A 13,189-nucleotide genomic window follows, 5' to 3' on the forward strand; every position below is an offset into this window, starting at 1 on the left:
CTTTTGGCCCAGTCCTATTTTGTTCAATGTCTTGATGGTCATGATATTTTTGTTTGCAAACAATTTAAAAAATAAAAGGGGTTAACATAAAGAAACAAATTGTAGAATATCTTGATTTTTTAAGATTTTTCAATATGTAGAAAGCTGAAGCTCTGAATAAGATATGCTTTAAATCCTTAAAACTAAGCTAGGTAATAGTATCTGTTCATGAGAGATTATAAAGATGTTCACCTCTTGTAGCATTCCTTCAGCCCAAATACATTGCATTTTTCTGCTTCTCCTCAAGGCCATTTGGTCATGTTCACACTGGGCATTCTAATTTCCATAACTTTACCTTGTTCTGTTTTCATATCACACTTGTAAGTAAATACTTATAAAACAAATACTCCTGATGGGAGGAAAGCATTAGGGTTCGGTTTCAATCCCTGTACCTGCATTGCAACTTTTCTTGCCCTTGTATTTCATTCACTTGCTGGCCTCTTTCCTCTTGACTGTCTAGCTTTTCTAACAAGTCCTTTGGAGAAGCACTTGAAAAGCTAAGAGTATGATGACCTGCTCAGGTTGAGAATGTGTCCAGTCTGGACCATAATTTAGAGATCTGAAGTTTTCCTTACTTTGGTTGAATCACATAAGAAGTTTGAAGCCCAATTTTGGCTTGGGTAATAATAATGAGGTTGAGGCCAGACCTTTTGTGGTCTATCCTTCGAAGCTGTCTCCCAGGGTCCATTGTCTCAATGGTATAACTCCCCTCTTTCAAGAGGTGTAGTATATGGTTTCCTTAAGCGTTACCTACGTAATGCACGTAAGCCAATATTCTTAAGGAACAAGCCATACAAGGCCATTACCCCCTTTTTTGTGTGTTGAAAGTAAGGTGAAGTATTAGGATCCTGTTTATGGCATGTTGTAGGCTACCTGTAAATTTGTACATTTTAATTATTACTGTAGTAAAAAAATTTTATTTAATTCCAATTGAACTTTTGAGAATGTCCCTTGGGTTGCTTATTTGCAAAATGCACCAGTATATTTAACTAAGTTATAGTTCTAGGTATAGTTCTATACTTTTTTGTTGTTGTCTGATATGGTTTATATATATATATTATTACTTTATTTTTTTTATTTGGAAAAAAGTAGTGTGCAGAAAAGTATAAGCAACATAAAAAATTATTTTAGTTTGAAATCATGGTCGTGGTTTGTAGTAACAGGCTGAGAGTTCTCTTCATTGTCTTAATTATGCACACTGTCTGAATACGTAAGCATCTGGCCCAACCCCTTATCTGTGTCACCTTTTCATGATTTTGTCTCTTCCCTTTTCCATAGCAACCACTTGTCTAACTCGGTGGTCCTTCCCATTCTCATTACACACCCGAACCATGTCAGTCAGTCAGATTGCTATGAAAACTTTTGAGGAATATCTTGTGGATGTAGAATATTCCAAAACAGATTGCATCATGATATGCAATGGTATGAAATATTAACCAAAGCTTGAGCAAGATTACATCTTTAAAGTAAAATGCATTTGTGTATTTGATCGTCTACTTATTAAATTGCAATGACTTGTGTGTGTGATGAAAGGAACCACAATATTGGAAATACTATGTGGATAATAAATGATCCAAGTCATATGGTTGCAGTTCAGATGGTCACCTGATTTCAGGATTTGAAGGCTCCTGTTTGGTATCCTTTAGTTACAACTAAGAGATTATCTAAATATGTGCAATACAGCACAAAAAAGTGATCAGTCCTATGAAAACGGGAATTGAATCGGTAGCCTTATTAAAAATTATAAGCACAATTTGGTACTACAGTACATGCAATTTTCATTTAACAATCATAGCCTTAGCATACGAATGATTATTCATGTGCAAGTTCCAAGTACAGTTGTAAATATAGTATTATTTCTGTTGTTAATCCTTTCTTTTAACCCTTTTGGGTTCAGTGATCTGTATTTCTTTCCTTGTGAGATGTGTTTGATTTATGCCCAACAGATTGCAGGTCAAAGATTGTCATTTAAAAGATGTATTCTGCTTCTAAAAGGTTGTTTGTGATTTAGATTAAATAAGTTTTTGCTTGTCAAAGAGTTGCTGTGATGAGTTTGGTAAAAGGGGGCGTGGTCCATTATACCAAATTGTAGTTAGTTAGAGTTGTCTTTGGTCTAATTACCACAGCAGCATCTGTCCATCCTCTTTATCTAAAGGAATTTGTATGATAGTTGTATAGGATGTGCCACATTTCATATATATACACATATATCACACATTCCGTACAGGGATAGTGCCGCCAGTTCACCTCATGCGGTGCACTCTAAGCATTACTTAAGGCTCTTTGCAGCGTCCCTTCTACCCCTAGCTGCAAGCTCTTTCATTCCTTTTACAGTACCTCCGTTATTTTTATTTTTTCTTCCATCTTTGCACCATCTCTTAACAATTGCGAGGTTTTCTTCCTGTTACACCTTTCAAACCTTTCTACTGCCAGGGTCTGTTTCTGCACTGAATGACCTCATAGGTCCCTGCGCTTGGCAATTGACCAAAATTCCATTCTCTCTCTCTCTCTCTCTCTCTCTCTCTCTCTCTCTCTCTCTCTCTCTCTCTCTCTCTCTCTCTCTCTCTCTCTCTCAAAACATCAAAACATTTTATATTTGTTCTCTTCACAATGAATTACTCCTGTGAAATAGGTTGAGATCTTAGAGATTTAAATGCAATGGACATAATGTACAAGGATAAGGGATGAGGAACAGTTGGCCTGAAAAGTAGTAAATTAGGAAGTATCAGTATGAAAACCAGAAGGGTGGCCCTGACAACCATTGAATAAGGTTATGGATGGAGACTTAGACTGGATGAAAATTCATGAACCGTAGATAACAGTAGGAGAGAAGTCAGATCATGTTATGATACCATGAAGGGAATGTTTTGACATTAAAAAGTTTTATGAAGATGAATGCTTAAAATCATTCAATGTATGAGACTATACTCTGTTTTTTTCCATCTGTCCATCCGCCTGTGTAGTTTGCGTATGGTAACACTGCGTCCCGGGCTTTAGATAGTTACATTCAACAATGATGATAATATCCTATTTCAAATATTAACGGTGTAATTTTTATTAAAACACTTTTCAGTTCCAAATGTACACCCAGATATCCTTTTAATTACCTAAAACTTATACATAGCGTAATTATTTAAAGCCCGGGACGCAGTGTTACCATGCGAAAACACCACAGGCGGATGGACAGATGGAAAAAAGCAGAGTATAAGTGTAAGCCGTAGTATTGCTTGCACACTGAGTGGCCCTTCTTTGTCAAAATTGAAAATTTATGGTACCATTCAATAGTACAAACCTATTACCCATTCAGAATACTACTGCAGCACATTATGCTAAAAAAAAAAGTTACTATGAAAAAGTAAATACTACTTCTTAAAGTCAGTAAAATATGGAATTGGACTGAATCAGGAAATGCTGAATTTAAATTGACGGGTAAAAACCATTGCCCAAAATTGATTTGTCAAAAATAATTGCAGGTCCATTTAAAAAAAGGGCGGTTAGGGGCAACAGTGAGCATTTTTATTTATTATATTTTTAGTTTGGGAGACCTATTGATGAAAGGGATTATGGAAGAGGCAACAGGTGAAAAGAGTGATGAGTATGCAGGTGGTTTGGTCAAGGTCAGGAAAGAAGGTTCTGAATTAAGAATTGCAAATTGCTGTATAATTATGAAGCAGTTTGACCAAGACCACCAAGCCACAGTCTTAAACTCAGGAGGAAGGGAAGTTTGTGGCTCACCATTCACTCAGCATATAAAATACTCATTGTCAATCTAAATGATATCATGCCTGTCGGGGATTAGTGTTGTAGGTGTTACTGTTTTTTTTTTTTCGTTCAGCCCCTAGCTTCACTCACATCTTAGTCTTTCACTTTATCTCCACTCCACTTCCTTTATTTAATTTTGCTGGCCAACCACTCCAACTCCCTCTTTTCTCTGTCTAAATCTCTGATTGATAGCTGATAGTACTTCAGTGCTTGGTTGTGTTCCAAATTTCCGGAGATCAATCACTTGGTCATATGAAATCACAAACCTCTCTAATACCAAAAGGTTGTCGAATTTAGTTGATTCTAGTTCAGTGGTCCTGTAAAATGTGTTGAGGATGCATTACTTGTGTGAGTCAGTTTAAAAAAAAAAGTTATGCAGTCTCCTTTATTGGACATTTAGAAGGTTGCTCTTCTGTTTTGTTCACTTTTTTCCCCGTCTCATTTTTTCCTCTTTAGAATAGGTGTTTGTACTCGTTGCCATCCTGCCATTGTAGAAGGCATTTTGGAAATAATATTTTGTGGAAGTAATTCCTCTAGTTCCCTTTAACTGTCAGTGTTATATGTATGAAAAAGATCAAAAGATCTTGAATTTATTGCCCTATTCTAAAGCTATATAAGCTTGAAATATGAATACTAGATATTAAGTGACTTGGTTACAGACTCTTATATACTATGTCTGTTCACTTCACTACCCTATTTTGACAATTGACATAAGTGTTTGTTATGTGAAATCTGTGAAGTCTGTTATTTATAAGTATTGCCAAATGTTCATACTTTTATTTCTACATTCCTTGTAGCGTCCCTTCGGTCCTGAGCTGTAACCTCTTTTCATTTATTGTACCTCCATTCATGTCTCTTTCTACCCTCTCAAAAAATTTTCTTAGTGCATCTGCGAGGCTTTCCTTGAGTGACACCTTTCAAATCTTCTTAATGAATATGTCAATTTCTCTTTCAGCACTGAATGACCTCATAGGTCCCAGTGCTTGGCCTTTGGCCTAAATTCCATATTCTATTCACGTTCCATGTATACTGCACCCGTTATGGGTTGCTTGTATTATGTCTAATTTCTTTTAAAAGTTAGTGAGAGCTATCCGAACACAAATGATGATGTTCAATTCATTTTTAATTGTAAGGTTTGATCAGATAAGTTTATGAATGTCGTTGGGAACAACATGTATATAGGAAGTTTTTCAGATAGAATAGTACAGTACTGTGGACACCCCCCCCATTCTCATGCTCTAGATTCACGGACTCACATATTTGCGGATTTCTCAGTTGACCGCATCTACCCATTATTCACGGGAAATTCGTGTATTCGTGGTATTTTTCTATGACAAATATCCACAAATTACTGTTTTTTCATATCAGTTTCATGATTATAGATGCACTTTTTGTCATAAAACTATTTAAAAAAACAGGTACTAAAAGCATTTGTAGTAGGTTTTTCTTGAGTTTGAACAAAAAAAATAGGCAGTTAGTAGCATTTTTATTGAGGGTTCTAAGTACTTGCTGATTCTATCTTTTGGGAGAGGGGCCCTCTGGAACACATCCCCCAAGATTTTGTGGGTCCACTGTACTCTTTTCCCCTACAAAGAAGCAGTGTTTTAAGGTCTAAATGAGCTTAAACTCTGAAAGTAACATAATTGGATTATGATGGCACTGTAGGATAGCTCACAGCTTCCCTGGGAAGGTGTAAACTTTAAAGTCTAAGAATGTGCAGGATTGGACATAATTCAGTAGATTATGTAGCACAAAATTAAGTCAACATAGTAGGTTGGGTTGTATTGCACTAGGGTTGAGATCTGTCTAGTACACATATATTTCCAAAACGCGTAAGAAAGCTAGGGTCTTTTTTTCACGTTTGTAAAATTTATAAGTTATGTTACAAGTATGGGAAGATTTTTATACATGTTTAATTCTTAAAGTTTTGTTGTTATCTTTAGTTAGCAAATATGTGTGTGCACTTATCTAAATGGTTTGGGGTATGTGAATGCTATTATAGTGGAATGTATTTTCTTGACACCTGTGGATATTGTTTTTTGTCATATGTATAAAGTTTTCTATGGCTACAAGTGGGACAGGTGCTGTGAGTTCTCCGGGGTTCTAGTTGAATATTTACAGTTGACAATACCCTGCTGTTCTGAGTGATCATGAATAAAAGTACAATAAGATGATTAGATTTAAATGAACTAGTTTAGTGTACATTAATCCATATGGAACAAGGATAGGTAATATGTATATGATGACTAGTAACTAACGGTATATTTTTATAGATGGTCACCCATCGTGTCTTGACAGGAGTATTTTTATTTTCTGGGAAAAGTGAAAATTCAAGCATACCATACTCTTAGAAATGAATAAAGAAACAAGTGTTTGACTAGTAGTTACAATATTTATTTTCCTCCTCATTTTCTCCTGTTAAATGTTTACCTTAAAATTTCAATGTGAATGTGGGTTTTTGCAAGTCCATCTATTCAAGTACTTCCCCTCTGTTGAGCCAAGCATGTAATCTATTCTCTTCTCTCGTAGGTACTGGTGAATCGGGGAAGTCTACATTCATCAAACAGATGCGTATTATCCATGGCGCAGGTTACAGCGATGAAGACAAGCGCGGTTTCATCAAGCTGGTCTTCCAGAACATCTTCATGGCCATGCAGTCCATGATTAGGGCTATGGATCTCCTCCAAATATCGTATGGGGATTCAGTCAATAGTGTAAGTATTGTCAGCTTTTTATTTATCAGTTATTCAGTACAGAGCAATTATTCTGTTAAAGGATTTTGAAGATGGATCAGAATTGTTTCCATTATAAAGTGTACTGTGGGAACAGGAAGGACCCATGTGTCACCTCAGCAGATTAGTAGTTATTCTTCAAGGTAAATGTGTTGCAGAGAGCCTTCCTTTCTTTCGCAGTGTAAGTATAGGCCAACTGATATCCCTTGCTGTCTTACAGTAATGAGTTTTTAGTAATTTTTTCAGATTGCTTTGTGTTGTGGTTAGTTAAAATAAAGGTTTTTTTTTTTTTCATGGATGGGGTAGATTTCTTTCCAAAATTTATGTTTTGTTTCTACTTTTTCTGATAAGTTAACATATAGCTTGTGTAAAAACTTTGGGTCATTAAAAGAACAAGAATGCCAGATAAATTATTTTCCTTGGAAGCCATGAAAGGTAGACTGGCGATTCAATTTAAAATGCCACATACTGTGTATTACATGAACATTATGGATCAAGGTTAAAAGACCTTCAGGTACAGAAAGTAGGCTACCCTGTTCCATGGTTACTGAAAGATAAGGAATGATACTTGAATAAACAGCACAATGGTATTAGGCTGACTAATCATTCTCTGACCTGAGCTTGTTTGAAGCATGACCTGGTTTTGGAAGAGAGAGCCAAACAAGTTACAGGTATGAAAACAGCCTACATCCTCATAGAAATAACAACATTTCAATAAAAGTTGATTGCTTTTCACAATGTTGTATCTTAAAATCCAAAAAATAGTGTTTTGGGCTGGAAGAGGAGACACTTTCAGGAATTTGAGAGATTAGTTAATTGCTCTCTTTGATGTCAGTTTAGGTTTCATAATGACTGCAGCTGGTTTGGTTGTTTATTTAACCATTGTATAGTACTTAATTTTTATCTGTATCCTTCATAATGCCCCTCGACTTGACACAAGGCAGTTTGGACGTAGTGTAATATACAGTAATCAAGCAAATGTCATTCATCATTACTATTGTCGGGCTAATGATCTTAATAGAAAAGTTATTTATTTATCAAGTACATGAACATATTTTCTCTCTTTTCACATACTTGTATATGTTCTATTCAGTGATTCATATGAAAATTTAGGGATATGTAGGCATGGTGCAAAGGGAAGGTTGTAGTACATCTTTTTGATGTGAGAATAACTGTTGCTTGTGTATCTTGTGTGAAAAAGATCTCAAACTTGGGAAATGGACAGTTATGGCATTGCATCCATGGACTTAACCACTGTAGTAAATTGACTTTACTTGATGAAATATATTCTAAATGCTTCTACTGGAAGCTGTATTTCTTCCTTTTTATCTATAGCCACGAATGAAATTGTTAACTTAATGCCTTTATTTACCCCAAGCCAGATCAAATCGAGAAAAAACAATAGCCATTAACTCGGAAGAAGTGACAGACTCACTGATTGTAAGAGGGAAAGTTGTAGTAGTAATGAAAAACAGAAATGTTAATGTAACTTGGCAGCAGAGGGAAAGAATATTTCACTGAGCCAGCTTTTTGTCATTGAACATAAGATATTGAGAAGACAAGGTATTAAGCAATAAGAGAGGAGGAATTGAAACAATACTCTGCTCTCTGAGGATTAGTTTCCAGAGATAATTTATGACAACACTAAGAGATATGAAGTCCTATTCCATTTGTAGCAAGATTCATGAAATAGCAACTGTCAATCTTTCAGGCTTGGAGTGCATTAAGTGTTCATTTGTCATTCATAGTCATCATTATCAGTATGAGAACTGTACACATTTGTGTGGAACTGAAAAACTGGCCAATGATTTTCTGGCATTACAGTATATATACCTGCTGCACATGTGTTTGTAGCATTGGGATGTTCATAGTGCTTTAAAGGGATTCGCTCACATTATAACTGAGAATGGTATGCGGTAATTTGCTGTTTTATTCTTTAGGCTGATGGTGCTGTTTTATTTCTTCAGTCTTGTCTACACCAGGAGACAATGTTCCCAAACAAATGATATTTTATGATCAGTTTACAAATTGTCAACTCTTTTCAAACAATGTTTACAAATTTTTCTCCTCTATAATGCCATGTGAAAAGGCTATTGTATAAGAAAGTGCTACTATGAAATATTCCTCCCTTAGAAATATGCCTCTCTCCTTTTGCATAAGCATTTCTGCTTTTTCACCGAGTGTGTAATGTAAAATGCTGAACATGACTGAGGTCTGGATAGTAATCTTTGTTAGCAAGCTGTCTGCAGCCATTGGCAAACAGCCTGACTTTGCTTTCAGACATTTGCTTGTGCACAGTTTCCAATTGTATGTTGGCCTATTTTCTTGCATCTTTTGAAACTTTAATTTTTATGCAGTGTTTGAATCAGTAGCATGAAATTTTGGATTTGTTCAGTGTAGTAGCACTTCAGTTTTGAAGATGATCTTCATGAAAATAGAAGCTTTAGGTAACTGGACAAGCAGGTCTTAATTTTTTTTTTTTTTTGGGGTGGGGGGTGGGGGGGGAATGGAATGCAAGTGATGGATACTGGTCAATTGGAGGTAGACCTGATTATCACTTAACCTAATTCTGTTGACCACACTTTCTTGGCTTCCTCTTATGTTGTTGGTTCCCTCCTTGTGTTCACAGAAATTTATTCTTCCTATTTGATTATCACAGAAGCTGCCACAGACATGGTATCGCTCCTCTTCCTACTCATGTGTTGAGGTTGTTATGAGTGTGATGTTCATGATAATAACATTAACTATTAGAACTCCCAGCCATAATTCCCAGCAGATAGGGAATGTCGTACCAGAATTTTTTAAATACTTCAAGTTGTTCTCAAAAAGACATCCTTGGGTGTCATCCATTGAAGTGTACCTAGAATTATTCTGTTGGTTTTTATATTACAATGTATTACTTTCACATAATGATCTTGAAAGCTTGGGGATAATCATCTGCAAATCCTAGACAGGTGGCATTTTATTCTTGTGTCAAACTGGTAAATCCCCATAGGTGGATAGTGCCGTCAGTAGGCATTACTTAAGATTCTAAACAGTATGCGTTCTGCCCATAGCTGCAACCCCTTATGGTCCTTTTACTGAACCTTCTTTCATATATTTTCTCTCTTCAATCTTACTTTTGTATTCTCTTAAATTCAGCACTGAATGACCTCATGGGTCCCAGTGCATGACCTTTGGCCTAAATTCTTTATACAATTCAAATCAATTTAATTCCATCTTAGTTTCCACCCTCTTAAGAATTGATTCATAGTGCAGCTGCAAGGTTTTCCTCCTGTTACACCTTTCAAACTTTTTACTGTCAAGTTATGTTTCAGCAGTTAATGACCGTTATAGGGTCTCATTCTTTGCCTTTGGCCTAAATTTTGTATTTAATTCAATTCAAACTGGTACAAGCTAAGAGCCAGGATTTATTTTTGATACATATAAACCACAAACATTGACATAGTAGCATCCATGCTGAGCTGCTTTATCGCATTTGAAGGCGCATTTCCTTTGTATCTATCCAAGAGGAAGTATGCAACATCAGGAAGAGTATCTATGCTGGCCTTTGCTGACATAAGCACCAAGAAACCTCACGTGGTAATCTGGAGTAAGCTGCCACAGACAATTCTATTAAGGCCACACCTTCCTCATCCCACTGACGTCAAGTTAGGGTGGTTTTGGCTGTTATGTATAACCTTTATAGTTCTCCCTTACATGGTACTTTTAGTGGTTTCTCAGCATTACACATAGAATTTTGATGTTTTAACATACCAGGTATTGCTTTTAGGCGCTTGTAGGTATTTTTTCATTTATAGTTGAACAACTTTGAGCATTGGGTATGTTATCTATATGAAAGGAACTCTCAATTGTTCCTTTGAGCAATTCTTGAAGTGAAAGAGTACAGATGGAAATCTGACATAGAAATGGTAATGCAGAGTTACTGATGAAGGTTGGGGAAGGGTGCAGATGAGGACTTGGACTAGATGGGGTTTTTAGTTGGAAAGTACGTAAATAGTAGAGAATGGAAAGTCATCCAATGTAGTAAAAGAAAAATTTTGACATAACTCGCTTGATGAATAATGGGTATTTACATTGGTTTTGTAATACCAATTATTTATTTGAGTGGTTTCTAGTTAGATTATTTAGAATCAATGCTTGAAGTGTGGCTGATGTTTTGAAGGACTTAGATCAAGGGCGTGTTTTACTCTTGTCTGTGGAGTACTGCAGAAGTATGACGAGGTACACCTAAGTAGCCAGACTATTTGCCGAAAGATAACTGGTTGAAATATGTTTGAAGCTGACTGACAACTAGTCAGAATACAAACAGAAAGGACAATTAGTTGAAGTCAGAATACAAACAGAAAGGACAATTAGTTGAAAAGGCTCAATTTTTTTTTTTTTTTTTCAACAATGCTCTTAATAAACGCGTTTCGGTGAACGATGCTCTTAATAAATGTGTTTCAGTGAACAATGCTCTTAATAAATGCGTTTCGGTGAAACATCTGATGATTCCCAAATTACTTAGAACAATTTGAAAGAAACAAGTAAGTAAAGACTACCACTGTAGGTCCTGTGTGTCGTAAAAGGCGACTAAAAGGACAGCTGCTGCCTTGTAGTGTTATTTTTTAGTAAAAGGCTAGGCCCACTGCCAATAACTGTGGAAAATTGTGCTTTGCAGTCTTACTTTTTAGTAAAAGGCTAGGACCACCACCAATAATTGTGGAAATTGCTGCCTTGCAGGTGGACTTTTTAGTCAAAGGGGTGAGGCTCACCACCAATAACTGTGGTTGATGACAGCAAGGGCATGCGGTCGTAAAATCCGCTTTGCCAAATAATAAACCGTGCCTGATGTTGTAAGGAAAGGCACATCAGGCAACCAACTCCTTAGTGTAGGGATAACAGTGGTAAAGAAGCAGCAGCAGCAGCAAGTAATGAAATATTAGTGTAACTTGCAGTAATGAGAATGAATATTTCTAGAAAAAACAATAGTACTTATGTTCTAGTAAATGAGAGTTTGAAAATACTTGTGTGCAATTACTTCAGAGATGAAGGCTTAAATTTCCTGAAACCACTTCAGTTAAAATATTCATGTTTAAAATTCCTTCATGCCTTAAATTTACTGAAAGGGGCCTTTGTTCTTTGTATTATTAAAGTGAAAGACATTAATAAAATACGTAATGCTATTTTGTTTTAAGCATTTTTCTTTGTGTTATCAAAATTAAACAAATTTATAATCCATTCGTTTTCATTATAAGCATTTAATACCTAGTTTTTCGACTTATTGTCGTTATACTTCTTATCAGTTCAACCAGTTGATCATTCAACTGATTGTTTTAGAAGAATTGTCTTTTGACCAGTTGTCTTTTGGCAAACAGACTGCAATGGTGGACATGGTACTACATTATGTGTTCTTTATGTTGAGGTGGGTGATGCAGTATACAATGGTAATTGACTCTACCTCTCTTAAATGTGAGTCTTGCAAAGTGTTCTGGGGCCCAAAAGGAAATGGGTAAAAGCTGAATTTCCTAAAATATGAATTACATAGTTATTCTTGATACCAAAGTTGAAACTGCCTCAACATTTTTGTAGTGATTAAGATGTACAGCATCTTTAAACATTGTGATATTACAGTTGCCTAGCAAGTCAAGATTATTGGCAAGTTCCTTCCATCCACTTCCTACTTGATTTCACTTTATTTAAAAAAACAAAAAAAAAAAAAAAAATCCAGTGGGTCCAAGTTTCCTTCTCAGTCATTAATGCCTTAGCGTCGGCCAGCAGTCTGCCGCTTTTATATTGGCTACATTTTTCAACTGATTGCTCTTCTCTATTGAGATATAATAGATCAGATCGGGGTATTGAAAGTTAGTGTTTATTCAATGGCATTTACTGAGGTCTGGGTAACTTTTGATTAAAAATATATTACAGCTGCTATTGTATGTTTCCACTTTTGTTCCCTGTAATATCACTGTAGTGTCTATGTGTCATTCTGATTTTTTATTTTGTCAACAGGAACATGCAGATTTAGTACGTGCCGTAGACTACGAATCCGTTACTACTTTTGAAGAGCCCTACGTCACGGCAATGAAATCATTATGGCAAGACACAGGCATTCAGCACTGCTATGACCGCCGTAGAGAATACCAACTTACAGATTCTGCAAAATAGTATGTGTGACCTTAGATATATTCTTATGTGCTTATGTGATAATTTAAAATACTTTGAAAAGTAAAAGAAATTTTTTCCTTATATGAAATTAATTTGCTTTAAAAAAAACTGGATTGGTTTCACTAAATTTGAGAGCTTTGGTAAAGTTTTAGGTACTCTACTATTTTTATTGGTAAACTAGTACCCTACATCACTTAATTCATGATCTCGTGCCCTCTCGTACTGAAAATTCATAAAGTAAAGTACTTGGTTAATCTGTTACTTGTAACGGCTAGGAAAGATGGCGAGAATTTGTTCTGGTTAATAATATAAATTCTTTTCCAGGTATAATTTGTGTCTTTTTCTAGAACAGTTTTTGGTAAATTTTTCATTGGGTAATTTAAGGTGAAGAAGAGGTACAAAGTGCTTGTCCCATTCTTTAATGCTTTTTTCTCCTCTAGGAACATTGTCAAACATGGTTGTTAATCTCATTTATATTGGTCAGCACAGTTTAGCTTTCTTGAATT

General features: G+C 35.7%; 1 protein-coding gene across 5 annotated transcripts in view; it reads left to right on the forward strand.

Annotated features, from left to right (window-relative positions):
• LOC135203008 (guanine nucleotide-binding protein G(q) subunit alpha) overlaps nucleotides 1-13,189 on the forward strand; it is a 39,152-nt gene that overhangs the window by 2,208 nt on the left and 23,755 nt on the right. For all 5 annotated transcript variants that reach the window (XM_064232567.1, XM_064232570.1, XM_064232566.1 and 2 more), the window contains exons 2-3: nucleotides 6,331-6,515; nucleotides 12,528-12,682. In XM_064232567.1, coding sequence (XP_064088637.1) covers nucleotides 6,331-6,515; nucleotides 12,528-12,682 — 340 coding nt within the window. The remainder of the gene's footprint in view (nucleotides 1-6,330; nucleotides 6,516-12,527; nucleotides 12,683-13,189) is intronic.

This window comes from Macrobrachium nipponense, chromosome 33 (assembly GCF_015104395.2).
Source record: "Macrobrachium nipponense isolate FS-2020 chromosome 33, ASM1510439v2, whole genome shotgun sequence".
Taxonomy (NCBI): Eukaryota; Metazoa; Arthropoda; class Malacostraca; order Decapoda; family Palaemonidae; genus Macrobrachium; species Macrobrachium nipponense.